Genomic DNA, 21,520 nt, shown 5'->3' with positions numbered 1-21,520 from the left:
TGGAAAGAAAGGCTATTAAAGGGAAAAGAGACTATTTGAGAAGAAAGTGATTTAGGCAATCTACTGAATAAACTCATTCTCGACTACTATTAGTCAGCAGAGTTGCCATCTGGAAGGCAGACCACCATATTCCCTGTGCCCATGGAAGTGAAGGTAATCTGCCTAAATGATTACCGCCCTGTAGCACTCACATCGGTAGCCATGAAGTACTTTGAAAGACTGGTCATGGCTCACATCAACACCATCCTCCCGGACACTCTAGACCCACTCCAATTCGCATACCGCCCCAACAGATGACGCAATCTCAATCCCACTCCACACTGCCCTTTCCCACCTGGACAAAAGGAACACCTATGTGAGAATGCTGTTCATTGACTACAGCTCAGCGTTCAACACCATAGTTGCCCACGAAACTCATCACTAAGCTAAGGACCCTGGGACTAAACACCTCCCGTTGCAACTGGATCCTGGAATTCCTGATGGGCGACCCCCAGGTGGTAAGGGTAGGCAACAACATGTCTGCCACGCTGATCCTCCACTCTGGGGCCCCTCAGGGGTGTGTACTTAGTCCCCACCTGTACTCCCTGTTCACCCACGACTCGGTGGCCAAACACGACTCCAACACCATTAAGTTTGCCGACGAGGCAACAATGGTAGGCCTGATCACCGACAACGTTGAGACAGCCTATAAGGAGGAGGTCAGAGAACTGACAGTGTGGTGCCAGGACAACAACCTCTTCCTCAACATGAGCAAGACAAAGGGGCTGATCATGGAACACAGGAAAAGACGGGCCGAACAGGCCCCCATTCAACATAGACAGGGCTGTAGTGGAGCAGATCCTCAAAAGGTTTGATAGCTACACCATCGAGAGCAGACTGGTTGAATCACCGCTTGGTATGTCAACTGCATCTTACCGTAAGGCGCAACAGAGGATAGTGCGTACGGCCCAGTACATCAATGGGGCCAAGTTTCCTGCCATCCATATAATAGGCGGTGTCAGACTCCAGTCACCCAAATCATAGACTGTTTTCTCTGCTACCACACGGCAAGCAGCACCAGTACTGGAGCTTTTGGTCTAGGACCAAAAGGCTCCTTAACAGCTTCTACCCCCAAGCCACCCCCCTGCAGAACAATTAATCAAATGGCCTCTGGACTATTTACATTGACACCCCCACTTCCCCTCCATTTGTTTTATACACTGCTGCTACTGCTGTTTATTATCTGTGCATAGTCACATCACCCCTACCTATGTACAAATTACTTCAACTAACCTGTACCCTTGCATACTGCCTCAGTACTGGTGCCCCCTGTATATAGCCTCGTTATTTTATTGTGTTACTTTTTATTATTTTTTACTTTGGTTTATTTAGTAAATATTTTCTTAACTCTTCTTGAACTGCACTGTTGGGCTTGTAAGTAAGCATTTAACCGTAAGGTCGACACTTGTGACAAATATGTGACAAATAAAGTTTGATTTGATTTGATTAGGTCATTTGTCAATCATTTCATTAAAGAGTCATGCTTTTTATTTTGATGGCGAGCCTTTGTTAGAAAAAATATTTTCTATAGATGAATAAACTGTAGAGACAAATATGCACAGTCAGCGAGAAAGAGTCGGAAGAGCTCAGGTCCGCCCTCGTGAACAAGATTCTGATTGGGGTAAGTGGATTTTCGCATGCTTTGATTGGCCACTGACTCACCAATCGTTTGCCCTCATTGACAGGCCTTCATTTGGCATCGCGTGGTGCAAGAAACCTGTCCAAAATAAATATACTCCTCAGGACGGTGACAACGTACATTTTAAAGTGTTAATTTTTCACAGGCCGAAACCCAGCTCGCTAAAGTAGCCAAGCACCTTGGAGTTCTTTGGTGGATTGATATCAAAATAATTATCATCAGGTGGGTAGCCAATGCAATGAATGACGTTTGAAACATTATGCTTGAAAACGTGGTGCTTGTGATGTAAAATGCACTACTAGAGCCTTTTAAACAAAAACATTGGCTGCTGGCATGGATATTTTAGCTACCGCTGCTGCAGAATGGCTAGTTTGCCCCTGCGTCTCCCAAGTTTACCGGGGCATGTAGCCAAGATAGCGAATCGTGTGGCTAAAGTCAGTCCAGGGTCAAATTAATCACTACAAATAATGTATGAACCATACGCCAGCGTGCCAAACAGCCGCCTGTTAACGGCGGGGTAGGACCAACCATGCAATAGAAGGGCTATGATGCTATTCAAGAAACTGCGTTATGGGGAAATGTGGACGAATCATGTATTTGCCTCTAACGTAACATATTTGGCAACGAGTATGTGCGTATGGATTTGACCAGAGAGGCGTGTTCCATAATAAATGAACTAAATATTCTATTTAATTCCTAGCTCTCTCGGCTGCCTGCTGTGCTATAGGGCTACATGTAGGTACTGTAGCCCACATAAAAACATCGGACATATCAGCTGGCAAGCACTTGTCAAATAACGTCAGGCGGTCTAATGCACTGCATCTCAGTGCTAGAGGTGTCACTACAGACCCTGGTTCGAATCCAGGTTGTATCACAGCCGGCCGTGATTGGGAGTCCCATAGGGCGGCGCACAATTGCCCCAGCATCGTCTGGGTTTCACCGGGGTAGGCCGTCATTGTAAATAAGAATTTGTTCTTAATTGACTTCCCTAGTTAAATAAAATAGTTCCGTTAGTGAGATATTTTGCGATTGTTTCCTGCTAAAGAGGGGTCGTCACTAGCTTATCCACCAAGTCTTAAACTCCGCCTATTCCTACAATTGTTCTTCTTAAAATATGATTTTTAAACCTAACCACACTGCTAACCTTGTGCCAAACTTGAAATTAACACAAAAAAAGCAACCCTTTTTTCCAGAAATTTCGACGATGTAGCCCATTTGTGTGGATGTGTTATTTAGTGGAAACCCAAAAGAGGTGGGCGAACTGAGAATGGGTGGTGTCGGGTTTACTGATGGATTGATACATTGTTTCTTGGGACTGCAGTTCATTTTCTCAAGCGCGAGTGGGTGTCACTGGTGTCTGGTGTCAAGCCATTGATGTTGATCTTTTATTGAACGATGTCTAATATTTGCTCGACGACTATAGGCTAGGCTTTTGGAATCTTATTTGGAGAAATTATCTTGGCACATATTTTGTCATATGTCCAAAGATGTCTGTTTTGGATGGTAAGTTTTCTGTACCTGTTGGTAATGAGTCAGATAGCTACTTTCCCATTGCTATTGATTGCTCTTGACAGTTATCTTTTCCATGACTATAAGTCACTTCTTGACTTCTCTTTTTAGTGTTTAATGATTTCAACTTTTTAGAAGGCAGTGCGTTCTTTTTACTTATCTATATTTCTGATGTGTTGAATTTAGGCTACTGAGAATATAGATTTCACCACATTGGTATTATGCAATACTGGGAATTGCCAAATTAGGCTACCAATCTCTTAGTGGGGGATATTTTCATCTTGAGTGATTTTGCATGTCAATTGTACCCAGAGCTTGGTTGCTGCTATGTCTATATTTTCTTAACATAATACATCCTGTATTGAACACAGGGTGAACAAATCGCAATTGACTGGTTCAATAATGGAGGGGCAGGTAGCCTGGAGGTGACCGAAAGGTCGCTGGGTCGAATCTCAGAGCGGACGAGGTGAAAAATCTCTGTGCCCTTGAGCAAGGCACTTAACCCTAATTGCTCCTAATAAGTCCCTCTGGACAAGTACATCTGCTAAATGACTTTAAAAAAAGATATGATAATATTGACCCAATAGGCTTGACTTGGATATAGGAAGAAAATTCTAGATGTCCATTAAAATAGATCCAATAAGCAATATGTGGGTAGACATTTTCATGGCATCATATGTAACAATGTTCCATTTCACCTATTGTAAAATAATGTGCTTGCTTGCTTAATGACTACAAGCTGCCTCGCTCATGCGGTGTCAAGAAGGCTTTATGACAGAACGTCTTTAAACTGACCTTATCCTCTGTCTGATAGTTTTGAATGGTTCCAGCAGAATGAACAAACTTAGCCTTCTCCCTCTCCCTTTCATTCTCTCCTTTCTCTCCTTTGGCCTCATACTCATTGATTGTTTCGAATGGTTGAAGCGGACTGAATGATGAAATCCCTCTGTCGCTTTCTTTCTCTCCTTTCTCCCGGCAGATATCAGCAAAGCCGGGATGGCAGAGTTTCAGGAGAAGCTGCGGCTGCAGCATGAGGCCACCATGCACAAAGAGCTGGAGAAGCTGCTGACCACAGCCAAGGGGGCTGAGCAGGAGGTGGGCCTGGGGTTTGGAGCGAGAGTACCTGGTGCATGTTTGTGGATCCAGGGTGGTTGTTTTGGAGGAGTGAGGACAATTCTTGGCGTGCTGGACTGAGTTCTGAGAGGGTAACCGGATGGTGAATGACCCGTGTGTCTCTCGATGGGTCAAACACAGATGCACACACTTCACGATTTCATTGACATGGATTCACTCTTTATATCTCTTTCTACTCCTCTCCCCATTTTTTTCACCTCCCAACTCTTTGCCCCAGCAGGCTTGATGTTAAACCCTTTCTCTATATATGATGTAGGCCATACATTCCCACAGAAATCATTGTCCCTTTTCCTCACCACTGAGCCCTCACCTTACAAAGCATCAGCTATTGCCATGCTATCCAACAAGCACAGCGCACAACCCATTAAAAACAACCCATTTGCCCAGAAACTGGAAAGACAATTCTCCCTGCTAAGCAAACTATTTGTATGCAGTTAGCATTGCTACTGCTAACTAAGGCATTGGCATGATGGCAAAAGCTTACAAGATAAGCATTCACTCTTTAGAGTAAGTAGTTCCTTTTTTACACTCCTCCTGGTTTCACTTCAAACACATCACATTAAAGTTAGATTGCGGAGGGGGGAGAAACGCAATTAAAACCCACTAAGGAGCCCGGAGGGTTGAGGAATGAACAGTGAGATTGGCTAGGTGGGAGTTCTAATGATTATCCCAATGGGGGCATTTAGAACACACTGAACTGAAATGGACATGAAAGCCATTAAGCAAAGGTCAGAAAGGAGGGTTGCGGGCAGAATACTTTGATTATAGGGAGTGGGCAGGAGAGGATGAAAGTCTACGCGTCACCAAACAGACTGCATCAACAGACTAGAGCAATAATGATTGCATATCATTTGGAATAGAACTATTGAGTTCAGATGTGGCTTATATGGCACATCAAAAAAACAATTCTGTGTATGCTGCTATAGGTTTGGTCAGGCCAGCATTTTCTCAAATAACCTCCACCAGCTCCATTTGATTTGGTCTATAGAGCCCCACCGTGGAGGTGTCATAATACCCATAAAACCATGGACATGGTTCCAATTGTATTTCTATTCATTTTTCCCCATAGGGGATTTTAGAAGCACTTAAAATAAGGGATGTTTCATGTAGTCTTACACTGGTGTGATGCTTTGATAACAATGTAAATCTCTCTTGGACAAGGTGACTTATCAATAAATTCGGCTGGATTTACTCTCAAATTCGAAAATGCTAATTAGCATCAAAGGAGACATGCACACCTACAAATCCCTGGAAGCTCCTACACGTCATCGCTACCTGACACCTTTGCTAACAGGTATTATGTCAATTTTAAAACTTGCACAAGATAGTTCACAGAATTGTCCATTTAAAGAAATGTAGCCAATTTATTCATTACTACATTTAGCCAACATTAGAAAGCTAATCCACAGATTCTTACCTTTGCCTCAATTCAGCAGTCTCGTCCAGATCATGTCATTTGTAGTTCTTTATGACAGCCACTTTGGCAGCTAATTAGCGTTAATTTTTTTTGTGTGTGTGGGGGGGGGGTAAATACAGGTGAATATATTGATAAAAGTCACCTTGTCCTAGAGAGTTAGACGGTTATCAAAACCATTTCCCTGTTTGACCACTAGGTTTTATGACTCATACTGTGGTACTATATTCCAGTACAAGCACACCTGATTCAAATGTTTTACTAATCATCAGACTTGAAGCCGACTGGAGGTGTGGCACAAGGAACTCTTCTGTGCCCTCATCTTCCTTTCAGTCATAAACAGCGCAGCCCGGGATGTCGAAAGTAGGTGGAAATTTGGTCCCGTGCCCTCTCCGGATTGAGCGCCAGGAGCTCAAAGTGTGTGATTGTGTGAAGATTTTAGGGGTAATGGTACAGAAAGATGTACAATGGGGCGAGCAGGTTGCTACTACGGTAACCAGGAGCAACAGAGAACTCTTTGTCCTTCGCAGTATTATAAGGTTCCATGTGCCACAGGAATACCTGGTTAGCATATACACCGACTACAGACGCCCCACCCTGGAATATGCCGCTCCTGCTCGACACAGCTCACTGACCCAGGCCCAGTTTGGTGACCTGGAGCGTATTCAGAAGAGGGTATGCAGCACCATCCTAGGCGGATACTCCAGCTATACTGAGGCACTTCAGATACTGACCCTAACCCGCTGTCAGCCTCCTAAAATCTCAATTCAGAGTCTGGCTAACCCCTGACTGAATCACAGTGACAGGCAGGAACACCTGCATTCAAAACGAACTGACTATACCAAAGTCTAGTTTACCAATCCCATATTTCTGCTCATTGGTTAATTATTCTCTTTAAGACCGCAGGATGTTATTGATTTAAGATTTTTGTTAAAAAATGTATATAAATGAATGTTACTCATATCAATTAATATTTTGTATGCTCGTGGATTTGTACTGACTGCTATATGAGTGTAATAAAATAATAAATAGTTGAATCAGGTGTGCTGGTGCTGGAATATATCAAATAAATGGAGATGGCTGAAGTTACTAGAGGTTTGGGAGACACCGTTTTAGGCTTTAGTAATGTTATGATTTCAATCGTGTGTCTTTCATCAAGCTATGTTTTGCGTGTGAATTGGATGCGATTTATGAATAAATTATGTGGATTTTGATCATTTGCGTCCATTCAGAAGTCTGAGACGTGGCACTTTCTGTTTCAGATTTCCAAAAAGGACTTTGAGGGTTTTAAGAACCTCTTCCACAGATTCCTCCAGGTAAAAGGACCCTCTGTGAAATGGGACAAGATCCACAAGCCCCCAGAGGATCTGGTGAGTAGTTCGATTTTAACCCTGGTTGTCTACACGCCACAAGCTGAAAGCTCAGGCATTTGTTAATTTGCATAAGAAATTACAAGACATTGTCATACAGATCAGCCTATGTCTGAAAATGGTTCCTTACCATTGGAAATCCATTGTTTCTGCAGGCGCAGACCTATTTTCATGTTACCCCTCTTGTACAAGGGATTGTCTGACCTGTAGTTTATTTTGCTTTTTTTAATCAACTTTGTTGCATATTTAGTGCTAGTCCACAAACTCTCAGAAACACTGTTTTGAGTGTAGCATCTCTCTGTGTATGTTGGATGAGATTGGATATCTAGGCCAAAGCCCTCTTCTACAATGAGCATCCACACCTCCATCTGAACAGATGGATGCCAACGCGGCCCCTTTCGACTGAGCATGAGAGCTGTGGATTTAGTGGCTGTCAAGTGACGCTGGCTCTATGGGGGCAGAATGCTGTGGTCCTGTCGTCCTGCAGCAGAGAGTCTGGGACAGAAAGCCCAGCCAAGTACCACTGGAACATCTGAGGCTCCAGGCAGAGAGGGAGTGTTACATCTGAAGGGTCACTGGGGCGTGGGCTTTTCCCAAGTCTAAAACGTCTAAGAACTTAGCGTTTTGAGTAGTGCTGGACAAGTGTCTGCGCCTATGGTGACAGGAGGTAGACTCCGTTTAAAGGAACGAGGGGGGGGGCGTTTCAGGGAGACCTGGCTGGAACCACTGACCCATGGAACACTTGGGCCACATGCAGGAAGGCTACATCCAGTTGGTATATAGTTGCACACCCTTGTTTGTGAGTCGGTACATTCCCAAGCACGTGAAGCCCACAGATCTTAATGAGCATGTAGTAAGGGATGGAAACAAGCACCCCACACCAACAGAACTGAAACGAAGTAACCAAGATCACTGTGTGTAGCTGTGGGCCAAAGCAAGCCAGCTATTTATCACCTGGGTGACATTTCAGTATCTCAGAGCCTGACACCCCCCCCCCACCTCCTTCCGAAAATAACCCCTAGCTCATAGGTTACCCTATAAATAGCCTGACCTTTCCAGCATTCAAAAGCACAGCCTTGAGGGAGCATGATTCTGGCCTGGGGTGATATTTGGCTTACCCTGCCCCGAGCCCAAGTTTACACTCTTGCTACCCATGGGTGGGTGTGTCGTCCTATCTGCTCTAGCAGCCTCACTGTCGGACCGTCTTTGGACAGTCTTGTTTTGGGACGTGGTTCATGGTCACGACCGTAAGTAGGGAATTTGAAACCGTCTCTGGACTCGTTCCGCACTTGTGACATCGAGACAAGGTCACCTTGGAGACCTTGAGTTTTGAAGTTGTGTTAAGTTCAAATAACTCGGTTGTTCAAGTTCTTATGAGTTAAATCGCATGGTGTTGTATTTCTTGTTATCGACAGAAGCTGTATGGCTCTGAAAGGGTTAATCGCTTATCCAATATAACAGTAATGTCAGTCTTATGCAGTAAATCTGCAGTGTTGACTTGTGAGTTAATGTACCTAATTGAGTGAATCTCACAAAAAACAGTCCATGCAAAGTGGTTTTCTATTATCCAATGGATACGGTCTACTTCTCTACCAGATTCCCACAGATTCTCCATTCCCTCCCAGTTATGTAATTGCTCATATGTCAATATTGCTTGTTTTGCAGAGTTTTTGCAAAGTCCATGGTTGCTAAAACGCACCTTGAGTTTGTAGTCTCAACATTTAGTAGTTCTAATGCTTCATCAGCTAGCTAAGTGCTTGGGAAGAACCCTACATTTTGAGTAGCCTAGCGAATAACAACGTCCCAAGAATGGAACCTTGCAGCACGACAGTATTTATAGGAAGCATTTCAGACATTGTACAATCAACCTGTACACATTTTGATTAGCTAGTTTTCCACATTCTAAAGGGATTATTCAGGTTCTTTGCTGTTTCACTCTAGTAAAACTCTGACTAACTAATGAATAAGTGAGATATGTGTTTCCCTTCCCTAAATCTAGTCCAGATTGGACTGTCTTACTTTGGCCCAAACCACATTTCTTTCATGATTTAACTTGGTTAGATCCCTAAAAAACCATGGACTATCTGAACCCTTATGACTTCGAGCGACAGAAATTCTCTTGAAAGATCACGCAGGAAGCCAAATCAAATTTTCTAAAATTGTTTCCTAATAATGGGTGGCTTCGCCTTTTGTAAAGAGAACTACAGAGCTCGCAATGAAAGTAACCTGTTTGTCATCGAGAGTAATGGCACCTCACCTCAATAGCCCAGACTTGGGTAAACACATCTTATTGTGCTGTGTTATGACTGACGATGACAAACACAGCCATGAGAGACTGTTGTATGTTGGGAAGATTCCCCATAAGGTAAGAAACATTGGTATGTCTAGGCTTTCTCCTAATATGTCTGGTCCTGGAGAGCAAAATGTTCATGGTGATCCTGGCAAGGAAACAAAACTCTAAGCGTATTTAAATTATTTAGGCCTTAATGTTGTAAACAAACGTCATTATGGTGTCATCCAGAGTCACATTTATTTTTTCAAGCTATAGCACACAATATTTTACATACAGCAGGTTTTAAAGGACCAAAGTGTTTGTTCGGCTTCGTGTTTTCATGTTTGCCATGGAACAAAAATCCCAATACTGGTATCATTCCCAGTGGTGTGTATTCATAGATGCCAAGGGTAGCCAGGCTTACCCCAAAAGTACCAACACCAGAGAAAGCATATGAGCGAGTGAAACAGTGCCCCTCTGTCTATGTGTAGACCATCTATCTGATGCTGTCTGGTCAAAAATAGTATGACATTGTTGCCACCCGTAGCATTGAGTGCAAGGGAAGCCAGCGAGCATTTGGCCTCCCTTTATTAAAATAGCCATACTTGGCTTCACCCTAATACATCAAGAGCAATACATCAATACATTGACAGAAACTTGATTTGTTTAATCTTGTTGTGTTTTCCTCCAGTGGCTAGCTAGCTAAAATTGCCCCTTTCCTATACCGAACAAAAATATAAACGCAACATGCAACAATTTTACTGAGTTACAGTTCATATAAGGAAATCAGTCAAATTAAATAAATGCATTAGGCCCTAATCTATGGATTTCACATAACTGGGCAGTGGCACCGCCATGGGTGTGCCTGGGAGGGCATTGGCCCACTCACTTGGTAGCCAGGACCTGCCAATCAGAACGAGTTTCCCTCCACAAAAGGGCTTTTATTACAAACAGAAATACTCCTCAGTTTCATCAGCTGTCCAGGTGGCTGGTCTCAGACGATCCCGCAGGTGAAGAAGTCGGATGAGGTCCTGGGCTGACATGCTTATGTGGTCTGCAGTCGTGAGGCAAGTCGGACGTAATGCCAAGTTCTCTAAAACAATGTTGGAGGTGGCTTATGGTAGAGAAATTAACATTAATTTCCCTAGCAACAGCTCTGGTGGACATGCCTGCAGTCAGCATGCCAATTTCACACTCCCTCAACTTGAGACATCTGTGGCATTGTTGTGTGACAAAACTGCACATTTTAGAGTGGCCTAGCAAAAGGTGTATGTGTGTAATGATCATGCTGTTTAATCAGCTTCTTGATATGCCACACCTGTCAGAGTGGATTATCAAATTTGTCCACAACATTTAAGAGAAGTAAGCTTTTTGTGCGTATGGAAAATGTCTGGAAGGTTTTATTTTAGCTCATTAAACATGGGACCAAAACATGTTCTGTTTATTTTTGTTCAGAAGGATTTGGACTTGTGGTTTTACCTGATTTTCCGTACTGGCCAATGATTATAACGGCAATTCTGATCAAACCATAAATTCATACATTGTGCCCCTGTGCTCAATTGTTTTTACACACCTGTTAGCAACGGGTGTGGCTGAAATAGACTAATCCACTCATTTGAAGGGGTGTCCACGTACTTCTATGTCACGGTCGCAAGGCGCATGAACAAACAGGTTATAGAGCAAACAAGGCAAATATCAGAAAACTGGTTGTAATATGGCATTTATTTTCTGGCTTGGCTTCCCTAGTGATTTTACTCCGCTACTGATTGGACCGGCCCACATCTTGATGTGACTTTCTGACACGAGAGAGTTGTGAGGTCTTGGGCCAGTCTTTGTTAATGTCAAATGGGGACTAACATGAAGTCTAAATGTTGTTTGTTAAATCCTTTATTGAAGATTATTATAGCCTGTATGTCTTGAGGGGAGTATAATTGTAGAATGACACGGCTCTCCAGACTCCTATTCATTTAAAAAGGGGCTATGGTTTTGGTGATAGTTAGCCTAATAGTAGTTGAGCTATAAAAGTGTTTTGAAACTTCTGCCTAACAACAACTCACGTGAGGTTGTAGCTTCTGGCAATGGACCAATACGTGTCTTTTAGTTTTTTCTTAAGGAGTTCCCCATTAATGTGTCTTACACGTTGCTTTGTGTATATTCCCAATAGTCCATACACACTGAATACAGTACACACTGTAAAACAAATTGGGGTTGTTGGGAGAGTGTGTACAATCTGCCTCTGTAACCTATAGGGCCGGTTTCCCAGACAGTAGGCCTAGTCATATACTATTTATTTTATTAAACTAGGCTGGTCCGTTAAGAACAAATGATTATTTACAATGACTGCCTACCCCGGCCAAACCCGGACGACGCTGAGCCAATTGTGCGCCGCCCTTGGGGACTCCCAATCACGACCGGTTGTGATACAGCCTGGAATTGAACTAGGGTCTGTAGGGACGCCTCTAGCGCTGAGATGCAGTGCCTTAGACCGCTGCGCCCCTCAGGAGTGACTAGTAAGAAGTAGCCCACCACTTTCAATGGTGAGTCTCCATTGAACATGTTTTTTAGTGCAGGACGAGGCTTTCTCCTAATATGTCTGGTCCTGGAGAACACTGCCCATAGCATTGGGAAATCTGTGGGAAGACATTGTCAAGATAATGCGAGGCAGTTTGAGTTCCTTCATGGTCGCACTCTCATCTCGATGGTTCGTCTCATAAAGGTGAGCGGTATAAGGAAGAGGCCTGGCTGCCTGTTACCATGCCAACTCTGAAACTGTAGCCTCCCTCTGACGGTGCAGGAAGTGTGTGTGTGTGTAAAGGTAGTGCAGGAGGTGTCATCGTACACTCCCATCATACTCTCCTGCGTCTGTCTATGCATTTGACCACGATGGGAGGGAGGTAAAGTTAGGTGTGTATATAAGTTGAGAGTTGAAGGCAGAGTAACGGATTGTGTAAAAGTTAAGGTCTTGAGTGTGACACACACAGTCTATAATTACTCCCTGTCCTTTTTGTCCTCTTGTGTTGTACATCTGTCATCTTTCCATTTGGCAACAGCAGGGCCAGTAAAGGCCAGAGGGCAGGTTCCTCCTCCCTGGGACTTATTCTAAATGACTGGATGTACAGGAAAGGTAATTCAAATGAAGTGAATTATACCCACAGTCTGACTATACCACATCTGGCTTACCCTGTATTCAGTTCACAGTCAAACATACCATATTAGCAGTGTGCCTTTTTTCAATTATGCAGGCTACCGCTGAACCTTGATGTGGGCCTATTGTTTTTTCCTATTGGACAAATCTATTTCTGGACCCATGTTTTTAATTTGGCATGAAGATACAGTATTTCAATATGGATACACAAATAAAACGCTGACCAGATACATAGTTAACACCAGCGTCATCCTTTACCGCTAACACTTTGCTACAGCCTTTGTGGCTGTCCCTCCTATGTCAGGGGTGATATTTTCTGTAGGGGTGTTTTGTTCTCCCTTCAGTCGCTGTGTGAGGATGTACAAACAGTGTAGCTATTCCCTCCGCAAGGCAATCAAACAAGCTAAGCGTCAGTATAGAGACAAAGTAGAATCTCAATTCAACGGCTCAGACACGAGGTATGTGGCAGGGTCTACAGTCAATCACGGATTACAAAAAGAAAACCAGCCCCGTCACGGACCAGGATGTCTTGCTCCCAGACAGACTAAATAACTTTTTTGTCCGCTTTGAGGACAATACAGTGCCACTGACACGGCCCGCTACCAAAACCTGCGGACTCTCCTTCACTGCAGCCGACGTGAGTAAAACATTTAAACGTGTTAACCCTCGCAAGGCTGCTGGCCCAGACGGCATCCCCAGCCGCGCCCTCAGAGCATGCGCAGACCAGCTGGCTGGTGTGTTTACAGACATATTCAATCAATCCCTATCCCAGTCTGTTGTTCCCACATGCTTCAAGAGGGCCACCATTGTTCCTGTTTCCAAGAAAGCTAAGGTAGCTGAGCTAAACGACTACCGCCCCGTAGCACTCATTTCCGTCATCATGAAGTGCTTTGAAAGACTAGTCAAGGACCATATCACCTCCACCCTACCTGACACCCTAGACCCACTCCAATTTGCTTACCGCCCAAATAGGTCCACAGACGATGCAATCTCAACCACACTGCACACTGCCCTAACCCATCTGGACAAGAGGAATACCTATGTGAGAATGCTGTTCATCGACTACAGCTCGGCATTTAACACCATAGTGCCCTCCAAGCTCGTCATCAAGCTCGAGACCCTGGGTCTCGACCCCGCCCTGTGCAACTGGGTACTGGACTTCCTGACGGGCCGCCCCCAGGTGGTGAGGGTAGGCAACAACATCTCCACCCCGCTGATCCTCAACACTGGGGCCCCACAAGGGTGCCTTCTGAGCCCTCTCCTGTACTCCCTGTTCACCCACGACTGTGTGGCCACGCACGCCTCCAACTCAATCATCAAGTTTGCGGACGACACAACGGTGCTAGGCTTGATTACCAACAACGACGAGACGGCCTACAGGGAGGAGGTGAGGGCCCTCGGAGTGTCGTGTCAGGAAAATAACCTCATACTCAACATCAACAAAACTAAGGAGATGATTGTGGACTTCAGGAAACAGCAGAGGGAACACCCCCCTATCCACATCGATGGAACAGTAGTGGAGAGGGTAGTAAGTTAAGTTCCTCGGTGTACACATCACAGACAAACTGAATTGGTCCACCCACACAGACAGCATTGTGAAGAAGGCGCAGCAGCGCCTCTTCAACCTCAGGAGGCTGAAGAAATTTGGCTTGTCACCAAAAGGACTCAAACTTCTACAGATGCACAATCGAGAGCATCCTGTCGGGCTGTATCACCGCCTGGTACGGCAACTGCTCCGCCCACAACCGTAAGGCTCTCCAGAGGATAGTGAGGTCTGCACAACGCATCACCTGGGGCAAACTACCTGCCCTCCAGGACACCTACACCACCCGATGTTACAGGAAGGCCATGAAGATCATCAAGGACAACACCCACCCGAGCCACTGCCTGTTCACCCCGCTATCATCCAGAAGGCGAGGTCAGTACAGGTGCATCAAAGCTGGGACCGAGAGACTGAAAAACAGCTTCTATCAAGGCCATCAGACTTAAACAGCCACCACTAACATTGAGTGGCTGCTGCCAACACACTGACTCAACTCTAGCCACTTTAATAATGGGAATTGATGGGAAATGATGTAAAATATATCACTAGCCACTTTAAACAATGCTACCTAATATGTTTACATACCCTACATTATTAATCTCATATGTATACGTATATATACTGTATCATCTACTGCATCTTTATGTAATACATGTATCACTAGCCACTTTAACTATGCCACTTTGTTTACATACTCATCTCATATGTATATACTGTACACTGTGGGGCGGCAGTGTAGCCTAGTGGTTAGAGCGTTTGACTAGTAACCGCAAGGTTGAGAGTTCAAACCCCCGAGCTGACAAGGTACAAAATCTGTTGTTCTGCCCCTGAACAGGCAGTTAACCCTCTGTTCCCAGGCCGTCATTGAAAATAAGAATTTGTTCTTAACTGACTTGCCTGGTTAAATAAAGGTAAAAAAAAAAAAATACCATCTACTGTATCTTGCCTATGCCGCTCTGTACCATCACTCATTCATATCTTTATGTACATATTCTTTATCCCTTTACACTTGTGTATAAGGTAGTAGTTTTGGAATTGTTAGCGAGATTACTTGTTGGTTATTACTGCATTGTCGGAACTAGAAGCACAAGCATTTTGCTACACTCGCATTAACATCTGCTAACCATGTGTATGTGACAAATAAAATTTGATTTCATTTACTTTATCCCCACCACTCTGGGGTTTGCTGTCATGGCTTCACTGAACAGCACTGTTACATAATGGGAGTCTGGAGTGATGCCAGCTCCCCCCTCTCCACCCCTCCTACGCTCCAAAACAGAGCACCTCCCCCTCCCTGCCTTGAGCAACCCCAATACTGCCCCCAAGTTGTCAAATGCTGAACTGAAGATCCAACTTTCACAGGGATTGATATAGCAGTCGGCAGGTTGAGTCTTCTCTGTGGTTACCCCATTGGTTAGGTTAATAATTTTATTTATTGTATTTTAACTTTATAGCTTCTTGATATGCCACACCTGTCAGGTGGATCTGCCATAACTCTCATTCTGTGGCCTCCAACTGCTCGTAAATACAAGTAAAATTAAATGCATGTTCTTCAACCGATCGCTGCCCGCACCTGCCTGCTCGTCCAGCATCACTTCTCTGGACAGTTCTGACTTAGAATATGTGGACTACTACAAATACCTAGGTGTCTGGTTAGACTGTAAACTCTCCTTCCAGACTCACATTAAACATCTCCAATCCAAAGTTAAAATCTAGAATTGGCTTCCTATTTCACAACAAAGCATCCTTCACTCATGCTGCCAAACATACCCTTATAAAACTGACCATCTTACCAATCCTCGACTTTGGCGATGTCATTTACAAAATAGCCTCCAACACCCTACTCAACAAATTGGATGCAGTCTATCACAGTGCCATTCGTTTTGTCACCAAAGCCCCATATACTACCCACCACTGCGACCTGTATGCTCTCGTTGGCTGGCCCTCGCTTCATACTCGTGGCCAAACCCACTGGCTACAGGTTATCTACAAGACGCTGCTAGGTAAAGTCCCGCCTTATCTCTGCTCGCTGCACCCACCCGTAGCACGCGTTCCAGCAGGTATATCTCACTTGTCACCCCCAAAGCCAATTCCTCCTTTTGCTGCCTCTCCAGTTCTCTGCTGCCAATGGCTGGAACGAACTACAAAAATCCCTGAAACTGGAAATGCTTATCTCCCTCACTAGTTTGAAGTACCAGCTGTCAGAGCAGCTCACAGATCACTGCATCTGTACATAGCCCATCTATAAATAGCCCAAACAACTACCTCTTCCCCTACTGTATTTATTTATTTTGCTCCTTCGCACCCCATTATTTCTACTTTGCACACTCATCTGTCAAATCTACCATTCCAGTGTTTTAATTGCTATATTGTATTTACTTCGCCACCGTGGCCTTTATTTCGCCTTTGCCTCCCTTATCTCACCTCATTTGCTCACATTGTATATAGACTGTATTATTGACTGCATGTTTGTTTTACTCCATGTGTAACTCTGTGTCGAACTTCTTTGCTTTATCTTGGCCAGGTCTCAGTTGTAAATGAGAACTTGTTCTCAACTTGCCTACCTGGTTAAATAATTTTTGTTCTTGTTGAAAACAACCAAACTGAAAAGCATTGCTGTATCCTAAACAGATTTCTGGATCCTCCCCATTTGTTTAATTGAAAATCTGCCAAATTGTAATTTCTGTGTAACTTACTACTTTGTTAATGGAGGAACGTAGGGCCTGCACTGAAGCATTCTAACATTGCCAGTATGTGTAAACATCTACATTTTTGGGCAAGTGATCATAATCTTCAGGCTACTCCCAGTATCTGACCTGCACCTCTTTCCCTCCCTGTTGCAGATTCACCCCTATGACAAGATCAAGGCCCAGGCGCTGCCGGACAACGTAGCGGCTAGCCTCAACAAGCTGGTGGTGGTCAAGCTCAATGGAGGCCTGGGCACCAGCATGGGCTGCAAAGGCCCCAAGAGTGTCATCAGTGTCCGCAATGAGAATACCTTCCTGGACCTCACCGTCCATCAGATAGAGGTAGAGGATATTATATTGTACTGTAGTATACTTTTTTTGGTCCGAGAGAACATAACACTTGACATTTTTTTTCAAGATATACAAATATTCAGTATGAGACAGAATGTTAACTAGAGCTAGTTATTGTAGTACTAGATATTCATTTCTTTCAATTTCTACATTCAACATAATTTGGAGGAAATTACAGTATGATTAAAAAAAACTATTTGGGAGCCAAACTCCAGTCATAAAAATGTATCCTGAGTGGGGCAGTGGTCTAAAGCACTGCAATGCTAGCTGCGTTACTACAGATCCTGGGCGACGCACAATTTGGCCCAGGGTCGTCCGGGTTAGGGGAGGGTTTGGCTGGCCGGGATGTCCTTGTCCCATCGCGCTCTAGCGACTTCCTCCGACACATTGGTGCTCCCGGGTGAAGCGTACAATGTGTCAAGAAGCAGTGCGGCTAGGCGGGGTTGTGTTTCGGAGGATGCACGGGTCTCGACATTCATCTCTCCCGAGTCCGTACGGGAGTTGCAGCAATGGGACAAGACGAACTTACTACTAATTGGGGAGAAAAAGGGGCTAAAAATAATTTAAAATAAATGCTTTCCCTCTCAGCACTTAAACAAGACATTCAACGTGGATGTGCCTCTTGTTCTCATGAACTCCTTCAACACAGACGAGGACACCAAGAAAATCCTGCAGAAGTACACACACCACCGGGTGCACATCCACACTTTCAACCAGAGCAGGTAACACACAGATGTCCGCACCTACAGAATGTTTCAAAACATTTTCTCTGTACTGGACATGATCCTGTTCTATTACGATCCTCCTTAACTCTTTCCTGAACATCCTCTCCCTCTTTTTACACTCCTCCATCTCTCCATTTCACTCTCTTCTCACCTCGACCTCACTTGACAGGTTGTCATTGTAAATAAGAATCAGTTCTCATTGACTTACCTGTGTAGATAAAGGTAAATGAACATTATTAAAACTCTCCTCCCGCCCCTCTAGATACCCGAGGATCAACAAGGAGTCCCTGCTGCCCGTGGCAAAGGACCTGGGAATGCACGGCGAGCACGCCGACGCCTGGTACCCGCCCGGCCACGGAGACATCTACGCCAGTTTCTACAACTCTGGCCTGCTGGACCAGCTGATTGCCGCGGGCAAGGAGTACATCTTCGTGTCCAACATAGACAACCTGGGTGCCACCGTGGACCTGTTCATCCTCAACCACCTGATGACGCAGCCCAAAGACAAGCGCTGCGAGTTCATCATGGAGGTGACGGACAAGACCCGTGCAGACGTCAAGGTGAGCAGAGGTTTGTCTGCTAGCTAGAAGCAGGCAAGGGGTACTGCTGGTTTTCCTTTCTCCTTGGTGGTTCATTGAATTGTTAATGTCGCTGATGGTCAGAGTCCACCCACCTCGGCACAAAAGATGTAAGACCATTAAAAAGAGTGCTAAAGCGACAATGGAATTCCCTACAATTGTATGATCCATTTTACGATGTATTATACCTCAGTGTAAAATGGCATACAGCCTACCATTTTTTTTAAACATTTCCTGACTACTCATGGTTCTGCCACGCCTCTCAATCTCTCCGCAGGGTGGCACGCTGATCCAGTACGACGACAAGCTGCGTCTGCTGGAGATTGCCCAGGTGCCCAAAGCCCACGTGGACGAGTTCAAATCCGTCACCAAGTTCAAGATCTTCAACACCAACAACCTTTGGATCTCACTGGCCGCAATTAAGAGGCTGCACGAGCAGAACACCATGGACATGGAGATCATCGTCAACCCCAAGGTGAGAGGACAGGGGAGTCTTCAAATTAAAACTGGTCCCTGTATCTGTTTAATTCGTAGCGATGCGTTTTAGCGTTTCCTTTGTTTTTACTCTTAACCATAATTTTATATGAATTAATACTTTTCAGAAGACTGTCACCCATGGCAACTCACCTACGATTAGATTTGCATAACAATTAAATAGCCGCCACAAGCTCACTGAACGTTAGAGCCAATTACCCCTCAACTACCTCCTCCCCAGACGCTGGACGGTGGTCTGAATGTGATCCAGCTGGAAACAGCGGTGGGCGCCGCTATCAAGGCCTTCGACAACGCCCTGGGCGTCAACGTGCCCCGTAGCCGCTTCCTGCCCGTCAAGACCTCGTCGGACCTGCTGCTGGTCATGTCCAACCTCTACAGCCTGGACGCCGGCTCGCTCACCATGAGCAAGAAGAGGGAGTTCCCCTCCACGCCACACGTCAAACTGGGCAGCTCTTTCACCAAGGTAATGGAACCAAAATGTAGATGAATGCATTTTGTTGAGTCATAATGGCAGACATTTTGATTTACATTGGAGGTAGTCATTCTTATTATTTCATGGTTTGAATTGTTAGTATAGGTTCTTGACCTGTTATGGTTGCAGGTGCATGACTTTCTGATGAGGTTTGAGAGCATCCCAGACATGCTAGAACTGGATCACCTCACAGTGTCAGGAGACGTTACCTTCGGAAAGAACGTCTCTCTCAAGGTAAAGCCTTCATACCCAAAATGGTAACTCATTCCTATTTTATAGTATCTACTTGGAATTAGAGGTCGACCGATTTCAAGTGTTCATAACAATCGGAAATCGGTATTTTTTGGGCGCCGATTTGCCGTTTTAATTAATTTTTTTATATGCCTTTATTTTCAATGACTGCCTAGGAACGGTAGGTTAACTGCCTTGTTCAGGGGCAGAACGACAGATTTTCACATTGTCAGCTCGGGGGATTCAATCTTGCAACTTTAGTTACCTAGTCCAACGCAATAACGACCTGCCTCTCTCTCGTTGCACTCCACAAGGAGACTGCCTGTTATGAGAATGCAAGTTGCTAGCTAGCATTAACTTATCTTAGAAAAACAATCAATCATAATCACTAGTTAACTACACATGGTTGATGATATTACTAGATATTATCTAGTGTGTCCTGCGTTGCATATAATTTGACTGAGCGGTGGTAGGCAGAAGCAGGCACGTAAACATTGATTCAAACAGCACTTTCGTGCGTTTTGCCTGCAGCTCTTCGTTGTGCGTCAAGCCTATCAACTCCCGAAATGAGGCTGGTGTAACCGAAGTGAAATGGCTAGCTAGTTAGCACACGCTAATAGCGTTTCAAACATCACTCACTCTGAGCCTGTGTTTTTTTCCCTTGCTCTGCATGGGTAACGCTGCTTTGATGGTGGCTGTTGTCGTTGTGCTGCTGGTTCGAGCGAGGAGAGGGACGGAAGCTATACTGTTACACTGGCAATACTAAAGTGCCTATAAGAACATCCAATAGTCAAAGGTTAATGAAATACAAATGGTATAGAGGGAAATAGTCCTATAATAACTACAACCTAAAACTTATTACCTGGGAATATTGAAGACTCATGTTAAAAGGAACCACCAGCTTTCATATGTTCATATGAGCAAGGAACTGAAACGATAGCTTTTTTACATATTGCACTTTTACTTTCTTCTCCAACACTTTGTTTTTGCATTATTTACTTGAGGCTAAATTGATTGATGTATTATATTAAGTTAAAATAAGTCATTATTACAAATACATTTCTAAAAGAATTGGCCGATTAATCGGTATCTGCTTTTTTGGTCCTCCAATAATCGGTGTCGACCTCTACTTGAATACAGAAAAATGATATTGGGCTACTTTTGCTTGACATTTCTCTCCAACTGTAGGTATTTTGTGTGTTACATTTGTCTACGTCCCCTCACTATCCATTCCACAGGGAACTGTCATCATTATTGCCAATCACGGAGATAGGATTGATATTCCTGCCAGAGCAGTGCTGGAAAACAAGATTGTATCTGGCAACCTGCGCATCCTCGACCACTAAGGCCTTCAGGACAAGACAGTTGCACAGACGAGACTCAAGGACAAACTATACCTAGGACTGTTTTAGAGCAAGAAAGGTTTCACTGTGATCCACCATTTCAGATCATTTATCTGCAGCTTACAAAGAAAGACTTGACCACAGTCAGGTTCATTTTAATCCGTTTTAAATGGGTGGGATGGTCCTCCTAATGAGCGTTGTGGTTCAGCACACAAGGCTTCTAAGGCTGTGTTTACACAAGCAGTCCAATTCTGACGAGAGCTAATTGGTGATAAGGCATATTAGTGGAAAAAGATCAGAATCGGGCTGGCTGCCTGCGTAAACAGCCTCTGTTGCCAACTCTTGACCTGAATAAAGTGCAATATGGATTCAACTGGTCTTGATTTTAAAACTAGAATAGTTTAGTGGCAAATCATATAAAGGTGCGGCCTCTGATGAAGAGCCCATCTCAACACTCCAACCCTGTTCCTGGAGAGCTAGTCCTGGAGGTTTTTGCTCCAACCCTAAACTAGCAATTATCTGGATGGTGCGTATCTCTCCAGGAACAGGGTTGGAGACCCCTGGTGTAATGGT

General features: G+C 44.4%; 1 protein-coding gene across 2 annotated transcripts; it reads left to right on the top strand.

Annotated features, from left to right (window-relative positions):
• The first annotated feature begins 1,753 nt into the window (after positions 1-1,753).
• Positions 1,754-21,467, top strand: LOC135522319 (UTP--glucose-1-phosphate uridylyltransferase-like). Of its 2 annotated transcripts, none has more exons than XM_064948470.1 (10): positions 1,754-1,900; positions 4,167-4,282; positions 6,998-7,105; positions 16,909-17,094; positions 17,692-17,825; positions 18,091-18,388; positions 18,684-18,881; positions 19,122-19,364; positions 19,503-19,607; positions 20,843-21,467. In XM_064948470.1, exons 2-10 carry the CDS (start codon positions 4,184-4,186, stop codon positions 20,948-20,950), a joined length of 1,479 nt encoding a protein of 492 aa, XP_064804542.1. In that variant the 5' UTR covers positions 1,754-1,900; positions 4,167-4,183; the 3' UTR covers positions 20,951-21,467. The 2 variants fall into 2 exon arrangements, with proteins under 2 accessions (XP_064804542.1, XP_064804535.1); XM_064948463.1 differs by lacking the exon at positions 1,754-1,900 and adding an exon at positions 3,023-3,181.
• The last annotated feature ends 53 nt before the right edge of the window (positions 21,468-21,520 follow it).

The sequence above is a fragment of the Oncorhynchus masou genome, chromosome 4 (genome assembly GCF_036934945.1).
Source record: "Oncorhynchus masou masou isolate Uvic2021 chromosome 4, UVic_Omas_1.1, whole genome shotgun sequence".
Lineage (NCBI taxonomy): Eukaryota > Metazoa > Chordata > Actinopteri > Salmoniformes > Salmonidae > Oncorhynchus > Oncorhynchus masou.
This window is presented reverse-complemented; position numbering and strand designations above follow the sequence as displayed.

Coding starts and splice junctions, on each gene's coding strand:
- LOC135522319 (XM_064948463.1), top strand. Junction 17,826..18,090: donor CACACTTTCAACCAGAGCAG/GTAACACACAGA, acceptor CCGCCCCTCTAG/ATACCCGAGGATCAACAAGG. Junction 19,365..19,502: donor TGGGCAGCTCTTTCACCAAG/GTAATGGAACCA, acceptor TTATGGTTGCAG/GTGCATGACTTTCTGATGAG.